Genomic DNA, 22,687 nt, shown 5'->3' on the forward strand with positions numbered 1-22,687 from the left:
TCTCCCAGCAGGACTGAAGGGCTCCTTTGCCAGGTCACTGGAGCATATATTTGGGATTCTAAAGCAGGCCCAATTCTCTTTGATGGAAACGCTCTGGTCCACTGGGACAGTGCCATCCTCTTTACCCCCAAGGTCTTTTGGCAAAACATGAGGGAAGCATTCAGCCTTTCTATGTGCCTTCTATCTTTCCTCATCACAGAGCTCCACTGTGAGCACCCTGAAAATGTGGGGCCCTATCTGTGCATATTCAGAACTGCATAAAGCCTGGACATTTCATCCAAACATAAAATAATAATAATAACTTTAACCTGAAATTCCTTCAAGCCTTCATTTCCAGCCTCCGTCTCTAGTTCCTCCCCACTCCTACCCCCTATCCTCTCCTGCCCTCCCCCACTAGGAAATGCATCCAACCGAAGCTTGTCCCAGCTGTAAAGAAGCAGTGGAAATCTGGGTCAAGGACAGCTAGGTAAAACTACACTTCTCTGCAAAAGTGCCTCAGGCTCCTAAGTGTCAGTGAAGAAGAAGCAGGGCTTTCTCCCTTTCTTTAAATGCTAGTCAGAATCTTGGCTTGGGATTGGCTACCTTGAGCATTTATGCATCAAGATAAAAAGATCCCAGAACTGCCTGCCTGTTTAAATCAGTTTTCCTGTTTCTACCCTATGAATGCAATTGGTAAAGGAGAAGAAAAAATTAGCAACCACTTAATTGAAGATCATAGGATTCTCTTCCTCCATGGAAGTGCTTGGATCTTAGGGAATAACATCTGTTCTGCTTGGTCAACATTCAGAATAGATGCCAAGCAGCAGTTTGAATGTCTTCCTTCCCTCTTCTGGTCCACACAATGGAACAGGTAAGGGAAAAAATGTGGCTTCAGTCAAAAGGGTCACACTATGCATCTCCCTGTCCTTCCAACTCTCACACCATTTTACAGTGATGTGTTCAGATTTCCCATGGGTCAGATAGATCAAGTTCCACCACGTACACAGAAGTAAATTGTTCTGTGGTGGAATTGTTGGGCCTTAGATAGCAAGATTCCGGTTCTCCTCTGAACCATTTTAAATTTGGTTGGTTTGTTCTGAGGGGTACCTGAGTGGGTATATCTTTGCTCTCTACCACTCCAATTTGACCAAATTGGAAGAACATTCCCTGATTCCTGCCTCAGTGAAATGAGGTACAGAAGTCATATGGTCTGGACTGAATTGAGCCAGGGGTTAAGACCTGAGGCAACTGGTACCTCAAAATACAGACTGTTTTTATCATCCAACATCAGCAGTTCTCTGAATGCCTGACTGAGCTGTGGAGGAAGTTTTGGACTTGAAGTTAGAAAGACCTGGGTTCAAATCCTGTCTCTGACATCTGTACAACCTAGAGCAAGTCTTAACAGGATCATAGATCATAAATCATAGATTTGTCTTACATTAGATCACAGAAGGGACCTTGAAGTCCAGTCTATTCACTTTACAGATAGGAAACTGAGGCCCAAAGAGGTTAAGTGACTTGTCCAGGGTCACACAATTTATAAGTGTGTGGAGCAAGTTTCAAATCCAAGTCTTCCTGACCTCAGGTCCAAGAATATATCCACTATGCCACAACAACTTTAATATGCCTTTGGCAGCTCCCTAGGACTTATCAACAAAGTCTTATTTAATTCAAATCATTAAGCCCCTTTTGCTTTGTGCCTGGCACTGTAATTGGCTATAGGGATGCAAAAAAAAAAAAAGTGAAATTGTCCTTGCTTGCAAGGAACTTATATTCTATTAGAATGTTAGAGGGAAGTTGCTATCTGTCTTGGTAGAGAGAGTTCCCACTGAGGCAATCTCAGATCATTTGAGTATTTACCTTTGTGTGCCTTATGTTATCAGTGGGCACGGATGGCTACATTCCCAATTGTTGGAAGGAGTACCCACATATATGAGCGCACAGATCCACTGAGGCACATATATGCATGTATATACAACATACACATGTGTGCACAGTGTTTATGGATAGTTTATTAGTATAAATAACTTGCATCTGGATATTTATATATTGTTGTATATATTCCTTAATCCCTGGGAATCCTGGCAAACAGACAAGCACACAAGCATAAATAATATTCTTTCTTTCCAGGCTGGAAGAGGCAGTGGGAGTGAGGGATGGGGAAATATACCAGGTGTTGCTGTTCAAATCCTTCCAGAACATAGGACAGGACTTGACGTGCTCAGTGGTGTTGACAGCATCAAAGGTTTCTTCCCTTCTCTGAAGAGGATCAAATGAAATCATGTATATAGAGTACTCTGTGAAACATAAATCCCTGATGTATGAAGATGAGGATGAGGATGAGGATGATGACCCTAAGCTAGGAGACCATAATCGTAGCATGTGGTAGCTTCTCTTTCCTTGTTCACACTTCCTGTTGCCCGGTGCAGGTGTTGTGGAGGCCACATAAGCAAAGCATATCCCCATTTCCACTCTAAACTGCTTTAAATTGGGTGGGTTTGTCCTCAAGGGCGACAGGATGAGCATATCTTTGCTCTCTACCAATTTAACCAGATTGGAAGATCTAATCTTTGGGGACTGGATGAGCAGCTCTTATGCTTACATTACCCTATGTCCTTGTCAGAGCATGTGGATTTTCATAGTAATGCATCCTCTTGTTCCTGAAAATGACTTTACGCTCATAAGAGGTATCACACTGTACATTCCATTCATGTCGTGGTTTAATATTCTGCTTAATTGTCTGTACATTTTACATGCCTACCTACTGGTGTTTGTCTTACATTGGAAACCCACGCCACCCCCAACGGGCAGAGGGTTCTGATCTATGTAACTCTTTCTGTCCACTCATATATCAGCATTCTAGTTCAAGTCTCTCCTGCACTATTACAATAGCCTCCTACTTAAATCTCCTTACCTCAAGCCTCCCCTCATTCTAATCCATCCTCTGTGGAACCAAAACAGCAAATTTCCTAAAGCACATGTCTGATCATGGTCTGTCTCACCCCCTCAGTCGGTGAACCCCAGCGGCCCCCTGTTATGTAAGGATCACATATAAACTCCTTCGTTTGGCATTTAAAACTCTTCACATCATCTCCTTTCTAGTCATCTTTCATATTACTCCTCCCCACGCATGCTTCAGTCCAGCTATACTAGTCTCTTTGCTGTTTTCCACAAATATACTCTATTTCCTGACTCTGTGCCTTCATATACCAAATGGTCACCATGCCTGGAACGCTCTTTCCTCACCTCCACCTCACCAGGAACGCCTGATTTGCTTGAATACTCAGTTTCAGCACCGTTTTCTTCCTGATCCATGCCCAATTGTTAATGCACCCTTTCTCAAAATGACCTTGTATTAATTATGTATATATTATATATCTATTTGGGTACATATGTGCTATTTCCCCTTTTAGAATGTAGACTCCGTGAGGACAGGTTGTTTCTCTTTTGTTTTTGTAGCGTGGTGCTTGGCACAGAGTAAATGCTTGCTGATGATGACTGCTTTTTGTATAGCGTGTAGTGGGACTTCGTGTTCAGTTAAGCACTCAGCTATTTGATGATGGTGAGAAGAGTGTACCTTGTAGAGGGGAGTGTTTAATGAATTATAGGAAGGAGGAAATTTCTTGACATATAACTTCATTCATCAGCCTAAAACAGATTTGTCCATTTAGCTTTCTACTACCTAAGCTTACACCTTTAGGAACTAGAAGTATTGAGGCTTCTCTTACAGAAATGACTTCCTGTTAAAGGCTTCATGAAATGACACATCACTAGGGGGTTTTTGTGGTTTTCTTGAGATCACTAATTTCCCCTCTGACCACCAGGTGGCACTCATGTCCACTCACTGGGAGTCCTACGGTCTTTCTCAAGTTTGCCCATGCCCACGCGGGGCAGAAGTACTAAGTGCCACTCTCTGTGTGCTTGTCAGAGTCAGCAACCTTCTCTCCATTAGCTCTGCTGCTGCTGGGGATCTCTCCCTTCAAAATTAGCTCTGAGGCTCCCACCAGTTGGCAAACTCCACTTCCTTTTTTTGGAACTGGCAGCAAGTAGGTGGCACAATGGATAGAGTGCCAGGCGTGAAGTCAGGAAGACTAATCTTCCTGAGTTCAAATCTGGTCTCAGACAGTAGCTGTGTGACCCTGGGCAAGTTGCTTAACAATGTTTACCTCAGTTTCCTCATCTGTAAAATGAGCTGGGGAAGAAAATGTGTCAAAGATACTATCTAGTATCTTTGCCCAAAAATACTCTAAATAGGGTCACGAAAAGTCAGATCAACTGAAAGACTGAACAATAATAACAATTTTTTTCACCCTGGTCAGATATTTCTAAAGAAGATGATATTTATAGATGTGGTTTTTTTTCCACCAGAGAATTGTAGGAATTTAAGTTGGCAAATCTCAAAAAAAGCACCAGAGTATATCTCCTATCAGTAAATCCTGCCAACATAGAAACAACTTTGGACTCAAAAATGATTATCAAGCTTATAACAATCCTGGTCCATGCTGTATAAAGATAAATCTTTCATCTGACACACCATTTATGCATTTCTGGAGGCTATAATAAAATGTATCTCTGGAAACTAAAAAAAAAAAAATATAACAATTTTTCAGAGAGTGCTAGTCATCTGATCTTGGTACAATATCAAACATTCTTGGCTACCCCATGCAGTGTTTACTCGGTATACAATCTATATACAAACAGTACATAATAACTAGACAATGTACAATAAATATATTAAAAATTTGCAAGGTTACTATTTACTAGCCTGGGGAAGCTGGGTGGCATAGTGGATAGCGTGCCAGGTCTGGAGTGAGGAAGACTGGTCTTCCTGAGTTCCAATCTGGCCTCATACACTTATTAGCTATGTGACCCACACTTTCAGGCACAGATGAATTCTACTTCTTCTATTACTACATCTCATATTTATCTATTTCTTTTCTGAAGTGCTGTAATATTTATAGTCAATATTATAAAATTTCACTTATTAATGTATATACTGTTATCTTCTCTTATTATTTAATATATATTGAGCTGAAAGTTCCTTGAGGACATGTGTTTTATTCCTTTTGTTATTACCCACAGTTCTTAGCACCAAGCTGGGTACAGAGCAGGCATTCAGTAAATACCCAACTGATTAATTGATTGGTTCAGAAAGTCTTTTGCTGAGCCACAGGCTTTAAGGAAGACAAATAAGAGTTAATGAATTGTGTTAACCAAGGACTGTTTTCTATTTGGTTTAATTATGTCAATGAGAATTTGAAAGCAAGATTTGTAGGTAAACCACATTGTGAATAGTCTAATCATGGATAATGAAGAACTGATTGCCTGGATCCATTAATAGTCAGATTAATATCCATGAAACAGATTGAGTGATCCTAGGACCCCTAGATTCCTGGCCATTAGATGGGGTTTGTAGTAGCAGCAGGCCACTACTGCTCCTCTCCTCCTTAGAAAAATGCAAATTATCAGATTATTCCATAGTTCAACAAAGGAATATTTCATTTTCTCTAAGGAGTGTCATTCCTCTGTAGGAGATGGAGATCCTCTAACATTTTATCTTGCTGAAGGCCTGGTGATGACTAACTCTGGAAGTATAGAAGCCACCTAATCCAATCTACCTCTGAATAAAGAGGTAGGCAAGTAGGGGGTACAGTGGATAGAGTGCAGGGCCTGGAGTCAAGGAAGATCTGAGTCCAAATCCCATCTCAAACACTTACTAGACGTGTGTACCTGAGCAAATCACTTAATCCTGTCTGCCTCAGTTTTCTCAATTAAAAAGTGGTGATAATAATAACATCTGCCTCTCAGTTATGAGGATTAAATGAGAATAAATGGAAAAGCACTTTGTAAACCTTAAGGTGCTATATAGATGCTAGTTTATTGCTACTAGTATTTTTCCATGTGGCAGCTTTTTACTTCCTTAAAGAGAAATAATGTCGCCCACAAATTTTGTCTTCTTCAGGTTAAATATCCCCTGTTCTTTCAAGTGATCTTCATATGGTATGAACTTAAAGCCTTTCTCCGTTCTGGAGATAGGCTAGTGGTGCTCCCTGGCTTATCAATGTCTTTCTTTTGCTTTTCTTAACAGGTGTGAGATAGATATTATCCCCACTGTATAGATGAGAAGACTAAGGCTCAGAGTGTTTATAATGGCGGCGGTGGCAAATTTCTAGTTAAAGTAGAGTAGGATGTACAGAAGTCAATTTTTTGAATAGATTCCTGACTTCATTATCATAAGGAGTTCCCAGTGAGAAACTTCCTTTGCCAATGCAGATCAACACTCTCTGTAATTTATAGTTTGGGGATGTTGCTTAGGGGTACTGAGAAATTAAGTGACTTGCTTAAGGTTACATGGACAGTATGAATTAGAAGTGGGACTTGAGTACAAGTCTCTCTAACTCTTAGGTCCAGATCCCTGTACGTTATGTCAGAGGTATCAAACCTCATGGACCAACATTCTGAACCAGATTAAAATGTAGTTGGGAAATATTTAACAAAAATAAAAATACAATAGAATATGTTAACATGTGGTTTTAAAGTCAATAAGTGGCTTGCAGGGTTAAACAACTTAGTGGGCTCTGTTTGTCTTTTGTTATACAGGTATTTTTCATTCTAAAGATTCACAGAACAACAGTCTCAGGATTGGAAGGGACCTCAGAGGTCAGCCAATCTAACCAATAAATAAATAGGAATACTTAAGATTATTTGTCTACACAACTTGACTTTCAATGATGATGATATTTATTAGGAAGAATCATAATTGATCTGGCCTGCTCCCTATGATTCTACTTCAGATTCAGTGGAGCTCAAATAAGAAAAACTCTCTGAACAGTAAAAAACAACAAAAACAAAACCATGCCATTGAAAGGCTAACTACTTTTTTTATATGGTATGGCCATAGAACATTATGATCCTCAGTTGAAGATTACCCAAAAGACACAATGGGAGTGAATGGGCTGCAACACATTACAAACAAGGAATTGTGCAAAAGTGATGTGAAGAATGTTAATAAGGTAATATATGGAGAAAAAAGAAGACAGACTGATCATGTGGAGAACTTTGGGATAGACTACATGCTCCACTGGCATCCTGGAAGACATGTTGGATCAATCTCCTGTAGTGACCGTATGGGAGAACACAGACAAGAGGCAAGATAGGAAAAGATACAGATAGTCCATGGTTTGCCATTGCCTTCCCCTTTTTTTGAGCCCAGCTCCTCCATCCCTTTTCCTCATGTTACTCCATCTGCCCCTGGCCCAGGGGTTCTTAGCCTGGGATCTATGAACTTGTTTTAAAAAATGTTTTTGATAACTAGATTTCAACATAATTGGTTTTTCCTTTGTAAATACAACATATTTCATTTTATTCATTTTAAAACATTATTCTGAGAAGGGATCCGTAGGCTTCGCGAGACTGCCAAAGGTGTTCATGACACAAACAAGGTTGAGGCCCTGCTCTAGCAGGTAATAAATAGGTAATCTAAGTTTAGTCACAGGAAGAGAGTAATGGTATGTGTGAAACCAATGCCCATTTTTATACATAGATCTGTGTAGTTGTTGTGTAAAACCAACAGCCATTTCTGATTGTAGCTCTGGAGCTGAAAGGGACCTCAGAGGCCAACTAGTTTAATCCCTTCATTTTTAGATGAGGAAATGTCCAGGGAGGTTAAGTGATACTGGCAGTAAGCATCAGATTGAGTGCAAGTATTCTAACCACAGAGCTGTCTTTTTCCCATTGTAGCCAGCTCAAACCAGTGAGAGTGACTATTAAGTTTTCAATATGAGCATTTTTATACTTGGGAAATTGGCAAATCCTACAAATCAAAGCCTGATTTGTTTTGTTGATAGTCAAGACTTAAGAAAGTGATGGAGAAAATGTTAGTAATTATGAACAAATTTAATTAAACTTGATGATTGGTGAGGAATTAAAAAGATTAAACTTAAAAGTGGGATAAGCAAAGGGACTACTCAAGATCCTTACTAAAATGTAAAGTCTTTTCAGCACTGGGTCCTCATATGGCCAGAAACAGGCTCCAAACTGCCTATGTGGTCCTGTGGAACCAGGAAGGACAATTCTGAGCATGCTTCATTGGGGGTGCAAGGGGATAGGGAGATGGCCCCTCCTATAAAACATATATTGCATTTCTTCCTAAACCTTCAGAAGAGATTACAATTGTTTAACAAGGATAATGTTCTCATCAGAGGAAAAAAAATTAGTAAGCTTGCCGCCATCATCATCAGCACACATATTTCTATAGCTCTGTACACTTCATGAATTACCATCCTGTTTACACTGTTATGTGTACTATGGATTAAGTGTTGAATTTGGATTCTAAATTGAGGACACTCACTGCAGCATTTGGAATGAGGTCTCCTAGGGTTTGAGGAATTTAAAAATTAGGAAGAAACTCAAGCTGTTTTTTCTATCCATTTCAATTCCTTCATTTCATAGCAGACACCTCTCTGAATGAATGATTATATTGTTACTCTGCTTCCTCACAAGGGAGAAAAAAGGAAACCTATGCACAACAAAATTTATCTGTTCAAAAGACATTTTTTAAAATGATACTCTGTACATGTAGGTGGAGACAGGAGTGAGGTACTGTGATCCTCACAGTCTATCCAGATGGGGGTGGCGGTATGGCCATGGAATAATCTAAAGAGAGCTTCTTATACTTTTTTGGTATAGGAAAAGTCCCATTCCTGACTGTTTTAGAGATTTTCCCTTTCTTTAAGGGATTTGAGGGTGGTGACTAGTGAGGAACAAGTTGAGGGGAGGATGAGGGTGGAAGGTTTCCTGATTTAACTAAGATTAGATAACAAGGGAGAACTTGGGAAATCTTATCTGTGATACCAGGCATCGTGGGGCAATATATAGGTCCAGATAGCCTCTATCCAAGAGTTTATTGGGTAAAGAGTGGAGAACTTATTTGGCTTTAAAGGTGAAAGCAAAAATTTAGGGACAATTAACACTTATGGAATACAAGCCAATTATCTAAAAAGTGCTAGAATAGTCTCGGTTATTTTCTCAAGCAAAGAATCAAAGACCTCAAGACGTCTTTTTGGCTTTTTTCCTCATGGGATTTTACTTGTGAAATGCTAACTCAATTCCACAGGGTAAGGTGAATAAACTTCCCATACATAAAGATCCTAACAAAGGGGATAAAGTTGTCACTTAATAATATAGCTATGGATAAATGTGTGTATGCACCTTCAGCACTTAATATTAATTCATTTACATTCTTAAGAATGAGGACAGATAGCAGTGAAGTTACAAGATTTAAGAAATAAAAACATTCCTATACATGTAATTTAAAAAATTGTTACAGAACTATAAATAACTGGCATTGTGGAAGACATTAAAGATCTGTTGTTTGCCACAGAATCAGAAGATCTTGGGTTTGAATCCTATCACTGCCACTTCTCTGTGCTGTCAAGTTGCATAATCTTTTTGGGCCTCAGTTTCCTCACCTGTAAAATTAAAGAGTTAGACAAAATTACCTCCATGGTTCTGTCCAGTTCTAAATCTCTGATTCTATAAAAGGTAATCAAGGGAGTACTTCTATTTGGCTGAGGAGAGGGTGAGTTATTAGGTAGTGATAAGAGATGCAAAAAAAAAATTAAACATTAAAAACACACAAAAGAAAAATGTTCAGAAGGGGACATTAACAAACCAGACAATTTTGTTATTACAATGTTAAATTTAATATACATTTTAAAACTTTACATAAAGACATATGATTCTCTTTTTGTTCTTTTTTTATATGCTGAAATATTTATGTTTATTGGTTATTATGTCTTATATCTATTATATAATAATAATCTATTATTAAGATTATAATTTTAAAATTTTTAATTTTTAAAAATTTTTTAAAAATTTAAATTTTAAAAAGAAACATTTTTAAAAAATTAAAATTTAAATTAAAAAAATTAAAATACTTTCCTAGATCTGCCTTTCTCAACTGCTATTGTAGTATTAGTGACTTTCCCTTTGCCCAGTCCTCTTATCTGCCCTCCCACTAAGCACTACGCTTGGCTCCCATGACTTCTTATACTAGAATGGGTGGATCTAGGGTAGGGGGGATTGAAAGAGGCAAGAAGAGAAGATCCAGGAGTTTGGGGAACGGTGTGTGGGTGGTTGGACTTTCTGCCAGTGTAAACCTTGAGCACAATTCTTGGTCCTGACTGGCCCCATGATAATTTTCTTTCTTTTCTTCAGGGAGCCCCAGACAACTGGGTTGTTTACTTCTCTTTGCCACCACCTATCAGTCAGATCTGGCCAAGACCTCTGTCCTTCCTGGCCCACTATAAAGCAATATACCAGCTTTTGTCCCAACCTCTTGTTCCTGAATCAAGCTTGCACCCCTTTGGAGGCTCCTATTACTGTTCCCACCCTCTATTCTCAGTCCTGTCATCAGACAGACAGACAAGCAGACATACATATACATACTTCCCTCCTCCCCCAACTTAGGCCCTGTAAGGAAAGGAAAGGAATAAGCATTTATTAAGCACTTACTACATACTAGGCATTGTGCTAAGCACTTTACTCATTTAATCCTCAGGACAATCATGGGAGGTAAATGCTATTATTTGCCCCATTTTACTGTTGAGGAAACAGAGACAGACAGAGGTTAAGGAACTTGCCCAGGGTCCACAACTAGTATTTGTAGCTAGATTTGAACTCATGCCTTCCTGACTCCAAGTCTAGTGCTTTATATCCACTGTGCTACCTAAGTGCATCACAGGTATAGATGATCAAAGTATTGTCCCTTGGGTCCCACCACACATATGTGCTCCTAGAAAATCACCTCAGATTCAAGGTATTATGTGCATAAGGTTACACTTTCCCATGGGTCCCACCAGTAGAGAAGGGGACATGTGAAGGAATACATTGACCAGGAAATACAGAGAGACGTATATGAAGGGGCTTCCAAAGCTGCTTTCCATGGCTCGCTTCTAATGTCTTGAGCTGTTACTGTCTACTGCCACCTTCTGGGCATTAGCTGCAATGTAGCTTCTTCTGCAACCTCAGAAATGATACTGGTTTTTTGTGATAGGTACAAGCTACTACTTAGCGAACTAGCTGAAGTAGCCTTCATGCTCTTGAAGTCTGTCTTTTGAACTCCTCTTTACATGATTTTTATCTCCCATTTACACAGTATGTATCTTGGATGTATATGGTTGTGTGCACATTGTCCCCCCCATTAGAATGTCAGCTCCTCGAGGACAGGGGTGATGTTTTTGTATCCCCAGCACTTACAGTACAGACACTTACAGGCATACAGTAACAGCTTAATAATTGCTTATTTACTGACTGCTGTGTTGCTAAGAGCTCTTTCAGTCCAAAGTCTTGACTTATTCCAATACTACAATTAATCTATAATCTCATTGACTTGAACATTCACTCCCACAATGCAGATTGCAGCCCATCCTTGTATGTTTATACTGTCTCTTGTCCATGTCTTTGATCCAACATGCCTTCCAGGATACCAATGGAGCATACGGGCTATCCCAAAGTTCTCCATGTCTTCTTTTTTGTTCATGCATTTCCCTAATAACATTCTTCATTCCACTTTTGCACAATTCGTTGTTTGTAACGTGTTACAATCTGTTCATTCTCATTATATGCCTCTACTTTGTCTTTTGGGTGATTCTCAACTACAGCTCTCTGAGGACCATAATGTTCCATGGCCTTGCCACATTGTTTCATTGAGAAGTTTGAGGTCATTAAATAACTTATAATTTCCCAAAAGTAAAATAGCTCTCTTTCTCTTCAATTCTAGGTCCAGCTCCTTGTCCATTTTCAGTGTTTGTCATACATGTGAATATACACATACAAACACACATGTATGTATTTATATGTGTGTACACATAATACACACAAATGTATATGTACACATGCATATATATATGTTATCCCAAAAATCTTGTGGTTTTAAGCTATTAAAGCTTAAATGTGTGTGTATATATATAGTATATATATATATAGTATGTTATTATATGTAATAATATGTAATAGGTAATACATAGAATTTGTACACAGTACATATGGATACTAGACACATATATATTTTTATATATACTATATGTATATGTACATATGTAAACTCATATATATGTGTATATATTCGTATTGATAGAAGAGTTCTGTAGGTTGTCCTTTTACTTTCATAACCTGGACAATAGCAACTTGGTTTTTCCTGTATGGCTGATAAGGCCAAACTCTTTTGAATGGTTACAGATCTTATCCAAGACACTCTGCAATGTATTAGGGCTTGATTCAATTAGCACAATGACATTTGGGAGCATAAGTGACTGGAGGACCTTACCATCAAAAGGGAATTCCTTTTCAATTTGGATTCTGTAGCGATCTCCTCCATGAGAGTGGCAAATACCCTTTTCAGTCATACATTTTTCTGTTTTATGCCCCATTTGATATTAATAATCAGCGGGTCATTGAATAATTGTTATTTATCAATAATAATATAAAGGAGTGACAGCTCATTGAAGGAGAGCCTTTAAAGAGGCATTTGGGGGCAGCAATCAGACTAATCTGGATCAGACCACTTTAGGAATCTTGAAAACTTACAGATCCCCAGCTTGAGATCCAAGAATAGCACAACTCTCAACAATCCAACAAAGCAGCATCAGAACCAGTCCAGACCTTCTCTCTAAAAGCCCTAACATCAAGTCAAAAGTCAGGAAGCAGGCTGAAAGAATAAGGGAACACAAAAGAGAATCCCACCATAAAAAGCTATTAGGGTGACACAGATACTCAAGGTACAACTCAGAAGAAAAGAATGACTCCAGAACATCTACAAGGAAAGCTCCCCTGCCAAAAAAAAAAAACAACCAAACAAATAAACCCCAGCCATACCAGCAGCTGAGGGCACAGTTTCAATTAGGATTTCTAGAAAAGATGAAAAAAAAGTTGAAAAAAAAAGAGCTAAAAATGGTTTAATAAATGAAAGGAGAGTGCTAGAAGAAAAAAACTTGAAAAGAATTGAGAGCTATGGAAGAAAGAATTGAAAAGGGAATTAACAGCTTCACATGAGAAATATAAAACCTTGCCTAAGCAACAAATTCCCTGAAAATTAGAACTGATGAAAAATAAACCAGTGCCTCCAAAAGACAAGAAAAAATATGAAAACAAAGGCAAAAGACTAGGAAAAAATAAAATAAAATTTAAGGCATCTTATAGTGGGGGGGAAAAACAACCAAAAAAACAAACAAAAGATCCAACATTGACTTGAAGAACTGATCAAGGAGAAAAAAAATTAAGAATCATTGGACTATCTGAATAACATTACCAAAAAATTTTAAATAAAAAGAACCTAGATATAATATCTCAAGAAGCCTTAAAAGGAAACTGCCCATATCTCTTAGAATCGGTGGGCAGAATAGAAATACAAATCAGTGGTCATCTCCTGAAAGAAACTCCCAAATGAAAACTTCTAGAACATTATAGCAAAATTCCAGAACTCCTAGGTCCAATTTTTAAAAATGCAAGCAGCTAGAAAGAAAGAACTCAAATACCAAGGAACCCTAGTCAGGACCACATATGATTTAGCATTTAAAGGATCAGAGATCTTAGAATATAATATTCCAGAAGACAAAGGATATAGGATTACAGCTAAGAATAACACTCAGAAAAACTGGGTATGATGCTACAAGGAAAAAATGTATTTTTAACGAAATAGAAAACTTTCAAGTATTCTGATGAAAAGATCAGAGCTGCAAGGAAACTTTGAAGTTCAACACAAGAGTTAAGAGAAACATAAAAAGGCTAAACACAAATGAACAATCATAAGGCACTACACAAAGATAAACTGCTTACATCCTAATATGGGGATATGGTACGTGTTGCCCCTAAACCCTATTATCATCAGGGGTTATAGAGGGAGTCTAATCAGACAGAAGGCGTGGAAGGGCTTTGGTTATATGTTGACGATCTTAAGAAAAGGATGGAGAGACTGGAAGAGGAATATATAGGGGAGAGGAAGGGAAAAGCAAGGTTGGGTAAAGTATCTCACATAATTAGGGTGAGCAAGTAGGTATCTATACAAAAAGGAGGAGGGTGTGGGGGGAGTTTCTAATGCTTGAACCTCATTGTCATCTGAACTTATCAAAGGAAGGAAGAACACACACACACACACACACACACACACACACAGACGTGAAGAGCTAGGTACAAAAATACATTTCACTCAACAGTAAAACAGGAAGGAAAGGGGAAAGGTGGGTGTTAGAGGGAAGATAGATTAAAGGTTAGACCAGGGTGGGGAACCTAGGGTCTCAAGGCTACCTGTGGCCCTCTAGATCTTCAAGTGTGGCCCTCTGAATCCAATTCTGTGAAGTTTGGATTCAGTCAAAGGGCCACACTTGAGGATCTAGAGGGCCACATGTGGCCTCGAGGCTGCAGGTTCCCCACCCCTGGGTTAGTCCTAAGCAAAACAAACATTTAAGAACATATAAATACATTCATAGCTCTTTTTGAGGTGGCAAAGTATGAGAATCTGAAGTTGTGCCTCCAAATTGGGGAATGGCTGAACAAGATATGGCATATAAATGTTATGGAATACCATGTGCTATAAAAAACGATGAAGCAGATGGTTTCAGAGAAACCTGGGAAAGACTTACATGAACTGATGCAGAGCAAAATGAACAGAACCAGGAAAATAATTTATACAGTGACAATATGGTAAAGACAGAACTCTGAAAGAATTAGAGACTCTGATCATCACAATGACCAGTCACAATTCCAGAGGACAATGATCAAACATATCTGCCTTCTGATAGGGAGATGAAGGATTCAGAATGCAGAATGGGACATATTTTTTTGGACTTGGTCAATTTAGAAATTGGTTTTGGTTGAGTATACATGTTGTAACCTCTGTTGAAACAAAAGTTTTGTTTTTCTTAATTGAGGAGTGGGTTGGAATGGCAGATTGAAAGAATAAAATATAATTTTAAAGTAGCATTTTAAAGTGGCAAATCTACTGATTCAAAATTTTTAATAACCAGAAACAAGCATAACTGGATCTTATTTTTGTTACATCTTTTGGACAATTGTCTGAGAGTAAAGATGTGGTCGGGTGGGTAATATTGCTTGTGAAAGTCTGTTGGTCCCTGTCTAATATCTATATCGTTGATGCCCTTGACACATATATAAGTTATTTTCATAAAAAATTAAGGTATAGGGCAAAGCAGGCATGTGGATTCACAATTATTAATGTTCTCTTGGTCACATTTTTATGGCAATTATAAATTTGGAGGTTTTTTTCCTACTTCAATCTTTTTTTTCAGATACCACGAGAAATAACTCCTCAACACTCTCCACATTTTGTAGCAGAAAGCATGAAAAGCCTTTCTAAGTACTTGATCTACTCCAGATGCTTTGCATCTTTGTTTCTTTCAGTGCTCTTTCCATTTAATCAAGGAGCACATCCAGGACTGTAATGTAGTGGTTTCACTGTCATAAAAATCTCTGAAGATCTTTTCCATTTTTCCTTCCATTTTTCTTCTATTTGTTGTCCTCCCTTCAGCTTCAACCTTGTATAGTTGGGTCTCTCACCAAATTTTCTTTAGACTTGTTTTTTTCTTTATGAGGCAATATTGTCCAAAACCTTTGCCCACTCTCCACAATATTTTACAAAGGAATTCATATTCTAAACCAGTATTACCTTTAGCTGCTATATTTCTTCACTTGGCAAGCAGATTCAATCAACAAAGTTTCTAGACCCTTTTGGTTTCTTCATTACAACAATCAATTTATGCCAAACCTGAATGGAATTGTTATCATTAAAGGAGTCCTTTCCTCCATCCATTTCCCATTTTTGGCATCAGTAACTTAAAAAAAAATAGGTCAGGTTGGAGTTATTTTAGCTGTTCACCATATCTTTTTGTCATTCCTATACTTTTAATTTTGTATTAATTTTAATCTTTGCCTTAACAAATCGATGGTCTGAATGTATACAGACAGCTAATTCAGGAATGACTCCCCTATCAGTAATGAACTGTTTCCTATTTGTTAAAATATAATCAATTTTTTTTTGTGGTGCCATTGATGCTTGCCATGCTCACACAGCTTTTTGAAAATAAAGTATTCCTGATATAATGGTGAAGCTTCTGTGTAATCTAAAGGTCTCTCTCATTCCCTGAACCATATTTTCCCACATATTTTTCACCATCCTTGACTATGTTTACCTTTGCCTTGAAATCAGAGTATCAAAGTATATGCTTTTTTCATTTGTAGGGTATTTAGTTTAAGCTCTTCATAGAATGTCTCTATCTGTTCATGTTCCTTGAGAAGATGCACATAAGCTGAAATTATTTTCATGGAGGTCTTTCTGCAAATACTTTATGCAAATTATGAGGTGATCAAAAGGGGCATGAGGTGATATTGCTTTCTTTGGATACAAAATAAAACCAATATTGTCAACTCTTTCATTTGCCTCTCCAAAGAGAAACTATGAGGCATCCTTCCATTTATCTGCAACTTCCTTTTGTTTTCCTTTTGAGTTCATTCATTTTCGGTAAGATTATTAAGATTTAGATGATGTCATTGGATAGTCAGAATAACTGCAGCTAACTTAATGTTTATGCAGTTGGTCCAAAAGTTTTCTTAGTACCTTCTGCCCCCTTTCTGTCATTCTACCACTATCATGGAAGAAGCAAAATGCCTGGTAGGGCTGAGGACCATTTTGCATGGCAGCTAGGTGTGTGGCAAAGAGAGCTCAGACTTGGAGTTAGGAAGACCTGAGTTCAACTACGAACACCCAGTAAGTGTGACCCTAGGAGGTTACCCTCCTCCTCAGTTTTCCTTATCTGATAATATGGGAATAATAATACTTACCTCACAGGGTTATTGGGAGGTTCAAATGAAATATAATTATCTAAATTTCAGAGGAAAACTCATGCTATCCTGAGCATTCTATTGCAGAGCTGGGGTGGTGGGGAGCAGTGATTTCTCATGGGAGTGGGTATATGAAGAAATGAAAGAGTCGTTGTGGACCCTGCTAATGAGACTGGAGAAAACCCGAGGAAGCAGAAGTAGAGAATGATGGAGGAAGATGCTTGGGCTTTTCCATTTGTTCTTTCCCCCTACCTAAGTGTAGCCCTAGAGTATGTAGTACAGTATAGTACAGTAATTTATTAGATTTGGAGACAGAGGTATTAGATTCAAATCTCCCCTCTTCTTCCACTCACTTATCTGTGAAACTGAGGAAGTTATTTCTTCTGTAAAATAAAGGGATTGTAGATGATCTTTAAGGTCTTCCCTGATTCCAAATCTACGGTTGTATGATCCTCTATGACTACTGCCATTCTTCTCTTTGAAACCCTTCCCTGGACTCACTTGGGGATAAGGTCAGGAAGCTGGGACAGAGAAGGGAAGAAAATGGTTCTGGGAAGAACCAGTTTGGGGGGGACTTGAAGGAAGGGTTGGAAAATCCAAAGCTGCAGCAGGAGGGAGGGAAGGATCATTTCTAGGGTTTCTGAGGCAGCTGTAGTCAGGTATGCATGAAAGTATAAAAATCACTGACTGCCTGTACATGGAATAGTTTGACTGGACACTACATTCCTTTCGTTAAACGTAAACCGAAAATTCAAACATACTGGAGGAATACCAAACACATTTTCATTTTCTTATGAATGGCTTTAATCAATGAAGCCCCAAAAGGTTAAGTGACTTGACCCAAAACACATAGGTGATTGCCAAGTGGTAAAGACAGGCTCTGTGTTGTGTAGTTTACATGCATATTATATACATAAAACATGCAATAAAATTTAATTAATTAAACCCTCTGGGCAATCCTTTTGACTTGGGGAAGACTTATTCCCCCTATCTGGATTTCTATGAAAGGGTTTCTTAAAGCGGAGCAGAACGGATCATTTTCTTCAAAAACACCAAGCTGACAGGCGAGTAAAGACTTCCGGCTCTTTGTTCAGTTCGGACAGTCTGTGGTGGCCTTTCCATGGAACTGGCCTCCTGCAGCCAGGGACGGAGTTATTTGCAACAAGCAATTGTCCTCCCTCCCTAGTTCCGCCTTCGTCCCAGCTCGGGGAAGGTGTGCGCTACCTGGCGCATGGGATCCCATAACGCTTGCAGCAAAGACGAGGAAAAACAGGAGAAACAGAACAGACACGTAAACTAATCCGGGGCCGAAGTTCTCCAGCGATGAGCAGCCCCGGCTCTCCCAGCTTCCAGACCCAACAGAAATGAAACTATCCTAAAAATTTACAGGTCTAAAGGTTACTTCTATTAGGCACGGACGGGGTTCGAACCCGTGATCTTCGGTTTACGAGACCGACGCCTTACCACTTGGCCACCGCGCCTGCGTTAGGGTGTTGGGCGGACGAGCCTCTATCCTGGCGCCGCTCCCGAGTGGTTCCCAGCGCGGGCACGAGCACGCTCCGCTTCCCGTGCTCTTGCGCTCCTCCGCCCCTCTTCTCCCTCCCCTCTTCCTTCTCTTGGCAGCTGCCTCGCTCTAGTGAGAGGGTCCGCGCGGAAGGGACCCACCGCCGACCTCGAGGACCGAGGCTGTTGTGGGCGGGGGAAGGGGCGGGGCCAAGCGTCTGGAGGCGTGTTCCCCGCCGGAACGAGGCCGGCCCCTTACCGGCGCCCACGAGGGCGACTGGCCTGCCTGCGGCCGAGGACTTTTGCTTGGAAAAGAGCTATAGAGGAAGTTACCTGAGAGTGTGCCCCGCACCCCGATCCCGCCAGGTCTGTGTTTGTCTGGGCCATCGTTTATGGTTGATAAACCCCGGGGCACGACGACACCCGGTCGGTTTTCAGCGAGGCTCCCCCCGACCCCGGGAGTTTCCTCAGGTGGAGCCCCTCCTCCACCGTGGGGGAGGGGCAGGGAGCAGGGCGTAGGCTCTTCTCTTCTTCCCCGGACCCGGCCCTTTGGCTTGGTTTTGTGCGTGGGGCCGGTCAGTGCAGGTATACACCCAGAGATCGCGACTGAAAAGATTTTTTATTTTAATACCAACTATGCATTGGATTCCCTTCCCCCCACCTCCTGTTGCACCATGTGGCTGACCTTCGAGTTCGCCTCGCGGCTAAGAAGCCTCCTCCGGCTTCGCGTTAATGTCTTCGCACCCGAGGCCGTCTCGGGCACCTTGAATTTTGCACGCGTGCACGGTAAGGTGTGGCTGGGAAGACACACAGCCCCTCCTCCCCCTTTCCGTTCTGTACTCAACATTCTGCGTTTTTCATATTGGGGCTACACACTTAATCTGGACTTTTTGAAAAACACACTAGCACAGTTGTGCGTCTGACCAGTGGGAAAGTTTAAACGAGAGAGAAATGAATGCACGCAGCGAAGAATCAGGAACTTTCCACCTGATCGCAATTTCAAATTCCGTGGCAATGAGTAAAAAGGCAGGCATCATTCTTCATTTGAAAATTAGAAACACGCTGTGATTAAGAGCGGTATTACACACAACTTGTCTGTGAAATGAAAACAGGGATGTTTCTCTTCCTTAAACGACAGTTTTCACAATTGGACTTTGTCGAAGGAGCCTGCTGCAAGCTCGAAAGTGAGACAGTCCCAGCTTTCTTTTGCCCACTCGTATACTTATCAGAATACTTTATTGCTGTACTTACGTGGCGTGAAAGGAAACCGGCATACAAGGCAAAAGCAGTTTTGCATTAAGTAGGCACAAGAAAGAGGAAGTATATCTAGTTTTAGAACAGATGCACTATTCTTTTGGTGTATCATCTCCCAGATAGGAGGTAATTCATTTGTGGGAACTGGGGCAAGTGAGAAAGGGAGTAAGTAATTTAACAAGCTAAATATACACCTCAGTTTGCAGATCTGCAACAAGGCGATCCGTTCTGCTCTGCTTTAAGAAGCCTTGTCATAGAAATCCAAATAGGGAGAATAAGTCTTCCCCAAGTCAAAAGGATTGCCCAGAGGGTTTAATTAAAAAATTTGTTGCATGTTTCATGTATATAATATGCATGTAAGCTACATAGCACAGGAGCCTGTCTTTACCACTCGGCAATCACCTGTGTGTTTGGGTCAAGTCAGCCTTTTGGGGCTTCATTGATTAAAGCCGTTCATGTCCATGAGAAGATGAAAATGTGTTTGGTTTGAATTTTCGGTTTACATTTAACCAGAGGAATGTAGTGTCCAGTCAGACTATTCCACGTGCAGGCAGTCAGTGATTTCTGTACTTTCATGCATACCTCACTACAGCTGCCTCAGCCAGGTACCCCAGAAACCCTAGAAATGATCCTTCTCTCCCTCCTGCCGAAGCTTTGGATTTTCCAACCCTTCCTTCATGATTTGTCAGATAAGGCCTTCATGTCTCATAAGTCTTGTCATAAAGTTTAAACCTTATGACAACTGAAGTCGGGAAAAAAAGATCTTTGGAAATACTAAACATTTCAAACTTGCAAATGTTGAGCATATTTAATTTTAAGAGGTTGTAAGAATCAAAGAAAATGGTTGAGTTCCCAGTCAATAAGATTTGTTGAATGTTCTTACCAAGTACTGATGTTGTGCTCGAGGCCCTAGCCCTAAGATCATGTCTCTAGAAGCCCCCAATCTCTCAGTAGGCCCTATCCTGTGAGAAAATTTTCGCTTGTTGCAGGCCTGATTCTGTTACCAGAACAGACATAGGGGTGCCTTGCCCAAGGACTCTCCCTCCCCCCAGATCCCCAGGGTCCATGCTTCTGGCAGCTAAACAAACAAACGAAAAACAACCTGTCTTTTCTACCTCAGTGTCCGATTTCAACAAAGTTATGTCTGCAGACTCCCTGTATTTTCCCATCCATAGATTTTAGGCACCTGCTCCCAAAGACACCTGGACCCACGATATATCCTTTGAAGTCCCCAGATTAGCTAATTAGCATCCTTGGCATTCTTTTCCTCAGCACCATCCTCATTAGCTTGAAGGTTCCCTAAAGACCCTTACCCCCTTTTGCTAAAGTCTTACAATAAACTTTTGCCACTTGTTCCAGGCAGCTCTGCCTTGGCATTCCTGGGGTCCTAGCACCCCAAACCTTTTCAGTACTACAAGAAATTATAAAGAAAATAAAAGACTAAGTCCCTTGTTTCCAAGAGCATAATCTAATGGTGGAACTGGCATCAATTGAAGCTAGTATTTGGGACTATATTTTTCAAAATCTCATCTTATTTTTTGTTTCTTATATCAAATTTCTGAAAACTGTATGTCCTTCCCTACAGAGCCCATCCTTTGTTTTATTTTTTATTATTATTTTTGGTTTGTTGGTGAATTTATAAGTTCATGCTAACATTTATGAAAAGGGAAAGATTTAGACAAAACCATGAATATATTTCAATTTGCTCTTGAATTGAAATTTCACAGAATGGCGATTGTATAAGTCAACAGTTTATTACAAAATAAATTTAAAATAAAAATTTACCAAGGTTGTTCCAATAAGAAGCACTTCATTTAATTGAAAAAGCATTTATTAAGCATCTCCTATGTGCAAGTCAGTAACTTGGAACTTTTCACAAAGGTGAGGGAAAACCCTACATAGTTTCGTTTCCATATTTGTAGGTCAAACTTTTGGGATGGGGGAAGTTTGACATATGCATTTTTATATATTTAGAATGATTGTTTATTGACCTTCTTTCTCTTTGGCGCTCTGCCTTCATCTATAATTTCTGACTCTCCCACTTCTTGTTGGATACTGTTCTTAAATGCCACTTAACTCTCATAGAGTGTGTGAACACTATAGGTTACTGAGACATCATCTATAGTCGTTTTTATGAAGGCATCCATTTATAAGTAGGTACTTCTGCCATGAAAGAAAGAGTCAAATATGGCTACAGAGAGCACACAAATGCTTCCATTTAATTATTTGGCTTATAAGCAAGGCCGACTTTGTGTTGAAATGTTTCTAGAGAAATTTGTACCTTCGAAAAGAGTTGAAGAGGGGCAGCCAGGTGGTGCAGTGAATAGAGCTCCAGCCTTGGAGTCAGGAGGACCTGAGTTCAAGTCTAGCCTCAGACACTTGACACTAGCTGTGTGACCCTGAGCAAGCCACTTAACTTCAATTGCCTCACCAAAAAGCAAAACAAACAGACAAAAAAAAAGAGTTGGAGAACTGATAAGTAGACGTATGCATAGAATGATTGTGTGTGTATATATATGGCCCTTTCCAGCTTTAAGTCTTATGATCCTGTGATCTTAGGCATTCTTTTCCACTCTTGGACAGTCTAAATAGTGTAACCCTATATAAGAGACTCATTCCTTGAAGGGTCCCAGGCACCTTTTGGAGGAATTTCTCCTTCACGTGATTCCTAGTTTGCCTACTCCCATTACACCAAAACTGAATTGTGGTTCACAATATTATAGAAGATGATGATGATGATGATGATGATGATGATGATGATTAAATGAAGGAAAAAACCCAGATCTTTGAAAGAAAAAAAAATCTCCTAAAGTCAATTCAATCCAGTAAGCATTTATGAAGTACTTAACATGTGCAAGGCAGTACTAGACATTAAGGGTACAAAGACAAAATTTAAAATGAGTTTAAGCATGCCTCCCACCTTTGGTCAGAAGGATGATGAACTAGAGATACAGAATGAGGACACATTTTCGGACATGTCCAATGTGTTGATTTGTGTATCTTGACTATACTTAATTGTTATATTTTTTAATCTTTTTTAAAAGTCTGGGCTTCTCTTAGGGGATGTCACATATAAACACATAAATACATCATTTGG

The 22,687-nt window shown here is 39.7% G+C and overlaps 1 protein-coding gene and 1 non-coding gene across 3 annotated transcripts in view; one reads left to right on the plus strand and one right to left on the minus strand.

Annotated features, from left to right (window-relative positions):
• Positions 1-18,242: 18,242 nt before the first annotated feature.
• On the minus strand, positions 18,243-18,314 carry TRNAT-CGU (transfer RNA threonine (anticodon CGU)). The gene has a single exon. It is a non-coding gene; the product is annotated as a tRNA-Thr (tRNA).
• A 3-nt stretch (positions 18,315-18,317) lies between these two features.
• LOC110198335 (uncharacterized) overlaps positions 18,318-22,687 on the plus strand; it is an 87,213-nt gene continuing 82,843 nt past the window's right edge. For both annotated transcript variants that reach the window (XR_002321722.2, XM_078152786.1), the window contains exon 1: positions 18,318-19,122. Coding sequence is in view for 1 of the 2 variants with exons in the window: in XM_078152786.1 (XP_078008912.1) it covers positions 18,729-19,122 (394 nt within the window). In the remaining variant the exon portion in view is untranslated. The remainder of the gene's footprint in view (positions 19,123-22,687) is intronic.

Source organism: Phascolarctos cinereus, unplaced genomic scaffold, assembly GCF_003287225.1.
Source record: "Phascolarctos cinereus isolate Bilbo 61053 unplaced genomic scaffold, phaCin_HiC Scaffold_4;HRSCAF=312, whole genome shotgun sequence".
Classification (NCBI taxonomy): domain Eukaryota; kingdom Metazoa; phylum Chordata; class Mammalia; order Diprotodontia; family Phascolarctidae; genus Phascolarctos; species Phascolarctos cinereus.